Source organism: Bison bison, unplaced genomic scaffold, assembly GCF_000754665.1.
Source record: "Bison bison bison isolate TAMUID 2011002044 unplaced genomic scaffold, Bison_UMD1.0 scf7180017864174, whole genome shotgun sequence".
In the NCBI taxonomy this organism is placed as follows: domain Eukaryota; kingdom Metazoa; phylum Chordata; class Mammalia; order Artiodactyla; family Bovidae; genus Bison; species Bison bison.
Genome location: NW_011494746.1, coordinates 3,197,306 through 3,204,399, shown reverse-complemented (window position 1 = coordinate 3,204,399; position 7,094 = coordinate 3,197,306). Strand labels below are relative to the sequence as shown.

Here is a 7,094-nt window from a genome sequence, read left to right as displayed (position 1 = left end):
CTAAGCCCCAGAACTTTTCACGCCTGGGTTCCCTGCTCCTTCTCCATCTCGACCTGCCTCCCCATACACGTTCTTTAAGGGGTGTGCGTGTATGTGTGTTCTTTCTTTAACACCCTTCTTCTCTTTCAGAAAAACATTTTTTTTTCCCCTGGGTAGTAAGACAAGCTATAGGTTATTCTCTCTCAAGTTCAGGGTTACCAAAAAGAAGAGAAGAATGGTTAGACATAAGACTGCATTTGTTAGTTTTTCTCTTTGGTCATCCTCTCAGAAACTCAGAAACTCAAACTTAGTAGTTTGAACCATATAAAATTGCTGACCTTTGGCCATTTTTTGACCCAGAAAATGGCCGTTTTGTACAGTTCAGCCTAAGACCTACTTCCTGGCTGGCTTTCCTGTCCCCACACAGAGGGTCTCAGCCTCATCCTTGCTCAACAGCTCTGCAGGGAGACCAGATGCGAGCAGTCGGCAGTGCTTCTTGCCAGAAGACCAGGCAGGTTTATTCTCCCTGCGTTGAATGTCATTCCTGTCTCTGAAACGTCAAAACTGCACTTGTTTATTACACTCTAAATGGATTTTATGGAGCAGATGCTGTGTCCATGATGAAGCTTGGCAGCCGTGACCCCAGAATCACTTAGTCCTTTTCATGCGAGTTTGTTTTACTTTCCAGTCTTCACGTACAATGCTGCCAACAAGGAGACCTGTGAACACAACCACGAGCGCTGCTCCCGGCACGCCTTCTGCACTGACTATGCCACGGGTTTCTGCTGCCACTGCCAGTCCAGGTTTTACGGGAACGGGAAGCAGTGTCTACCTGAAGGTGAGGGGTGATGGCTTGATTGGGGCAGGGGGCTGCTCTGGGTCTGTTCCTGCCGCTTGCTGTTTCTAGCGGCCACCATGAGTTCTGCTTGTGATGGCTTGACTGGGGCAGGGGGCTGCTCTGGGTCTGCTCCTGCCGCTTGCTGTTTCTAGCGGCCACCATGAGTTCTGCTTGTGGACATTGCGTCACTACCGTTTGAATCAAAGTGCTAGCAACTTGCAGGTGCTCCATAAATGTCTGAGGGATGAACACGTTTGAGCTGATTTCCCAATTTGAGGATTAACCAGAAATGTTTCCTCCCATTTTGCTAGTGCGTTAGAGTCAAAGTGGATGGGAGAGAAGGAGGAGGGGAGGAGAGAGAGGGAAGGCAGGTCTGTCTGGTACCTAGATGGCCAGTGGGATGTTAAGGAGTTGGGAAAAGGGCTGAAGATGGAGACTGGGGAGTTGGTGGGTGGCTTTATCTGTGCGCCTGGATGATGGTCAAGGTTGACAGGGTTTTCTATCTCTTAGGGGCACCTCATCGAGTCAATGGGAAGGTGAGTGGGCACCTCCTCGTGGGCCATACACCCGTGCACTTCACCGACGTGGACCTGCACGCTTACGTGGTGGGCAATGACGGCAGAGCCTACACGGCCATCAGCCACATCCCGCAGCCCGCAGCCCAGGCCCTTCTCCCGCTCACGCCGATCGGAGGTCTATTTGGCTGGCTCTTTGCTTTAGAAAAACCAGGCTGGGAGAACGGCTTCAGCCTCACAGGTGAGCAAGGCCGCGATCACCACTGCTTTGGTGGCTTGGAGGCTTGGGTTTCCACTCAGTGGAAGAGGATTCACTTGCTTCAGAGCCACATGGGTGGGCTTGTTCTGTCCAAGGTAGTGGGGGATGGTTTGGCCTTGCAGGACTGTTTTTAAGACCCTGTGATTCCTTCTAAATGCTTTCAAGGTTGTTCTGAGAAGTAGGATGATTCCATTTGGATTATTCATGGTCTCTTACCCCATTTGTTGAAGCCTGTGTGTCACAGCCCATGTAACTGAGTTGTCATGCACGTATCTGTCAAATAGGGATGCGTGTGAAAATTCTAGGGCCCCTGGAGGTGATTTCTCTTCATGGGGAGGGGTGCCTTTCCTCCTTGTCCCTTGATGACCCGTACCTATAATGGTATAGACAGCACTCCTTAGACTTTAACCCACGTGCGCATCACCTGAGGCCTCAGGAAAGGATAGGTTCTGATTAAGTGGGGGGAGGAGAAAGTTGCAGGGAAGGGGGGCCAGGAGTATCTGGGATCCTGTTTTCCTAGCGAGCTTCCAGGAGGTGATAATTCTGGTCTGAGGCCCACCGTTTAATAGCAAGGGTGTAGGGAATACATCCTGGCTTCTCACCTCAGTACACCTTGTTCCTCAGTGGATTTATCTTTATTGTACATAAAGTGTGAGAGAGAAGTTCTTTGCTCACCTCCAGCTATAGAGCTCAGTAGCTGTTTGTAGGGTCTTGCTTTTAATCAAGGTTTGATAAAACCTTGAGTCAAAAGTAGATAAATAAAATACAGTATACCTAGTTACATTTGAATTTCAGATAAACAATGATTAGTTTGAATAATTTCTGTAAGTATGCCCCAAATATTGTATGGGACATAACTTATACTAAAAATCTGTTTTTTTATTCACCTGAAATTCAAATATAAATGGGTGTCCTGGGGAGTTTTGTTTGGTTTTTCTAAGTCTGGCAGCCTTTGAAAGAGAAAGGTCAAGGATGTTCATGCTGCTGCTGCTGCTGCTAAGTCGCTTCAGTCGTGTCTGACTCTGTGCGACCCCACAGACTGTAGCCCACTAGGCTCCACCATCCCTGGGATTCTCCAGGCAAGAACACTGGAGTGGGTTGCCATTGCCTTCTCCATCAGGATGTTCATAGGGGTTTATTTTTCACAGAAAACAAGTTCCTACAAAGAGAAGCAGTGTGAAATGGGATAGGATGGAACCACACTCTTGAACAGAAAGTTTGGGGAACTCATGAAATCAACAGCTGATAGTACTTTATCCTGGTTATCAGATCTCCTTAGGTACTGTCTCCAACAGCAGCAGAAATGGGGAAGTGGAAGTATGCACTGGGGATTATTGCTGAAAGATGCAACGCTTCTTTTCATTCCTGTGCTGAATTTTTATTTTTCTCTCCAGGTGCTACCTTTATCCATGATGTGGAAGTTACTTTCTACCCAGGAGAGGAGAGGGTTCGAATCACTCAAACTGCTGAGGGGCTGGACCCAGAGAACTACTTGAGCATTAAGACCAACATTCAAGGCCAGGTGCCTTACATCCCAGCAAACTTCTCCACCCACGTGGCTCCCTACAAGGAGCTCTACCACTACGCAGACTCAGGTACATGCCGCCATTCTCACATCTGTTACATGGGGATGGTACACATCTCACAAGATAGTTATGAAGCTGATGTGAGTGACTGCATGGAATGTCCTTAGAACAGTGCATGGCCCGTGAAATGAGTTCAATATTGGTTTGATTATTCTTGTTATTTTGTTAGTCTGAGAAAAGTGCTGGCTGTTGTACACAAGAATATCAACATCCCTACCCAGTACTTGCAAATAATAATAACATAATCAGTTACAACCTTGTCTGTGGAGTGGGAAGGGATGGTATAATTATGTACGGTTTTTAACTCTTGTCCCCGCCGGACCATGGAAAAGTACTGATTATTGGAATTTATACTTGTTCTGTAACCTTGTTTGGAGCTGCAGTGTTGTAAAACTCCTGTTAAATTTGGAGTCAGAAGATAGGAATTTTTGTCATGTGTCTAAAGAATGTGGGGAAGAAGGTCACATCAGAGAGCCTGTTTGCTCATCTCTAGAATAATAACCCGCTTTCTGTCTGTCTCACATGGGTGACGTGTTAACTGTGATGTGTTCTGTGAAACACCACTTGCTTTCAAGATCCTGCCCCGATCTCAGCTCCTGTCCTGCAGCACAAGGGTTTTGATTGTGCTTTTGCTTCTTCTATGATGAAATCAGGCAAGAGGCATAGGGAAGAGAATGGGCAGCAGAGACCTGGCCTGGGCACAGGGTGACTGATGGCCATAAACCTGTCAGGCCTCCCTACTCTGCACTCAGATGGAGATAAAAGACGCCCTTCCCCACTTCCTTTCCCCAGAAGCCTTCAGACTTAAGTGCAAGGTGTAGGAAAGCTTCTTTTCTGTGCACTGATGGATGGATTGGCTGAAAACTTGGGAAGTAGAGTCAGGCCAACTTGAATTCCAGTTACCACTCTGTGTTACCAGCCTTGTGTCTTAGACTGCTTCTTAACTACTCCTTAACCTCTGTAAGGCTCTCCATACAAGGTGACAGGGTCCACCTTACTGGCTACTGTGAGGAGTAAATGAGGCAGTGCATATAGAGTGCTGGGCATGGCTGGCACATAACATAGTGTATGCTTTGTGAATATTGACAGCAGGGTTTATATCTCCTGCCCTCAGCGCTTTGGTTTTACTTTTACACCCGTTCTTGGGGTTGCCTCGCAGGTTCCCGTTTAAACTCAGGAACTTCTGAGGGGGACATACTCCAGCAACTACATAAAGACTGTGCCAAGAAACTCAACCCACATAAACAAACCTGTTTTTAATATTTTCAAATTTTCTTGTTTGACTGTATGATGTCTCTTGCAGCTGTGACCTCCACAAGTACCAGAACCTACTCTCTCATGTCTGGTGCCATCAACCAAACACAGTCCTACCGCATCCACCAGAACATCACTTACCAGGTGTGCAGGCATGCCCCCAGACACTGGGCTGTCCCTGTCACCCAGCAGCTGAATGTTGACCGGGTCTTTGCCTTGTACTCGGATGAAGAAAAAGTGCTCAGATTCGCCGTGACCAATCAAATTGGCCCTGTTGAAGGTATGGTTTCCCTTTTCTGTTCTTACTGGACAAAAATTACATTGAAGCTTCTCTCTTCATTCCTTTTTAGTGCCTCAGAACGATTTACATAGGTTACTAAGGGTAACTGAGTGCCAGGCTCTGTTAGGTGCTGGGTGTAAGGATGAATAAAGCAGGATCCTGTCCTTGAGGTGGAGACAGAGGTAGAAATGGAGCTTTTAGATAGTGTCCCTGCCAAGATTGGGAATAGAGCATAATACATGAGGCTGGTTTGTTGCAACACCCAATTGTGTGCACCCATCTGTGTTGGGGGCACACCTGTGATCAAGGCGGGGCCAAGTTAGGAGGGGGGATGATGCTGACAAATATTTGTTATGATAGTGATAAGCACAGGGTGCTGTGAGCCTAGTTGGGAATTTCAGGGAAGATGTCCCCAAGGAGGTGACATTTAAGCTAGTTAAAGTGTAATAAGGATTTCACCAAATCAAGCTGGGACAAAGACCCAGTGCCTGAACTGGATGCAGATAAGTAGTCAGTGGGAGCTGGTCATTGCAATTATGGTCCTTGAGATAATGGTTGTTAGGATGATGATAAAGATGATGGTGTTTATTAGTATAGGAAGGATATAAACTAACATTTTCAGAGAATGGGCTTGATAGCTTATTTAGCTGACATTACTATAGAATACCGTGTAATATGGTAACACTAAGAATTCTGGACTCTTAAGGGCAGGTTCAATTTCTATGATTCTAGACATATGAGGGTTTAAACGTCTATTACTTACTCTAGCAAAGTAACTTTTATCAGACTTTTTTTTTTAAAGAATCTTTTTGTCTTTATTTTAAAATTTATTTTTGGCTGCACTGGGTCTCTGTTGCTGTGGGCAGGCTTTCTCTAGTTGCGGTGCATGAGCTTCTCATTTGGTGGCTTCTCTTGTTGAGAAACATGGGCTCCAGAGTGTGTGGGCTCAGTGGTTGCACTGCATGTGCTTGGTTGCCCTAGGCCATCCCCTAGGGGGATCTTAGTTCCTGGACCAGATGTTGAACCTGTGACCCCTGCATTGGCAGGCAGATTCTTAACCACTGGACTACCAGAGAAGTCCCTATCATACATTTCTTACATTTGTGGAGGGTGATGCTTGATGTTACAAGAGGTAGTGAGATGTGTCATAGGCATGGGAGCTAGTGTTAGTGGTGGGAAGTTTTTTCAGAGTAGATATATTAGTTAATCATATGGGAATCGAGTGTAAGATGCTTTGCTGCTGCTGCTGCTAAGTCGCTTCAGTTGTGTCCGACTCTGTGTGACATAGGCCGCATAGACCCCCATAGACCGCAGCCCGCCAGGCTCCCCCGTCCCTGGGATTCTCCAAGCAAGAACACTGGAGTGGGTTTAGTTTAAAGCAAGGAAATTGTTGATAGTGTTTTATAATGAAGTTGATTGTATATAGACCCCCATAGACCGCAGCCCGCCAGGCTCCCCCGTCCCTGGGATTCTCCAAGCAAGAACACTGGAGTGGGTTTAGTTTAAAGCAAAGAAATTGTTGATAGTGTTTTATAATGAAGTTGGTTGTATATAGTTCTGGTATGTGGGGGTTGTGGAATATCCTAGAAAGAGGATTATTGTGAGAGTATTTATTATAATAATGTTGGCATGTTCTGCTAAGAAAAACATATCCAATGTGCCTGCTGCATATTCTACGTTGAAACCCGCTGCGAGTGTAGATTCTCCTTCGGTTAGGTCAAAGGGGGCTCGGGCTCGGTTAGTTTCTTCTAGAGTGGAAATAAATAAATTGATTATAGCTAGGAGTCATGATAGGAAGATTATTCATAAATGTTCTTGTGATGATGGTTGAGAGTGTTAAAGATCCATTTATTAAAAGGATTGATAGAAGAATAATTGCTAGTGTTACTTCGTATGAAATTGTGTACTGCACATAAGGCTCTGATAAATGTATATTTTGAGTTGGAAGCCCATCTGGATCATAAGATGGAATATAGAGCTAGGCTTGGCATAGCTAGTATAAATATTACCCCTAGATTTATATTAATGAGGGGATAATGTATGGGTAGAGCAATTCGTATAATTAGGACCAGGGTTAAAGTTAGGACTGGTATAGAAATGGAAGATGTAGCTGGTTCCTTAAGGAATCAGATCAGATCAGATCAGTCGCTCAGTCGTGTCCGACTCTTTGCGACCCCATGAAATGCAGCACGCCAGGCTCCCCTGTCCATCACCAACTCCCGGAGTTCACTCAGACTCACGTCCATCGAGTCAGTGATGCCATCCAGCCATCTCATCCTCTGTTGTCCCCTTCTCCTCCTGCCCCAATCCCTCCCAGCATCAGAGTCTTTTCCAATGAGTCAACTCTTCACATGAGGTTTTTAAAGTACTGGAGTTTCAGCTT

At 45.8% G+C, this 7,094-nt stretch overlaps 1 protein-coding gene across 1 annotated transcript in view; it reads left to right on the top strand.

Moving 5' to 3' along the window:
* Positions 1-7,094, top strand: part of NID2 (nidogen 2 (osteonidogen)) — a 94,062-nt gene that overhangs the window by 30,616 nt on the left and 56,352 nt on the right. The window contains exons 8-11 of the mRNA XM_010842282.1: positions 668-817; positions 1,328-1,573; positions 2,986-3,186; positions 4,481-4,711. Of these exons, the coding sequence (XP_010840584.1) occupies positions 668-817; positions 1,328-1,573; positions 2,986-3,186; positions 4,481-4,711 (828 nt within the window). The remainder of the gene's footprint in view (positions 1-667; positions 818-1,327; positions 1,574-2,985; positions 3,187-4,480; positions 4,712-7,094) is intronic.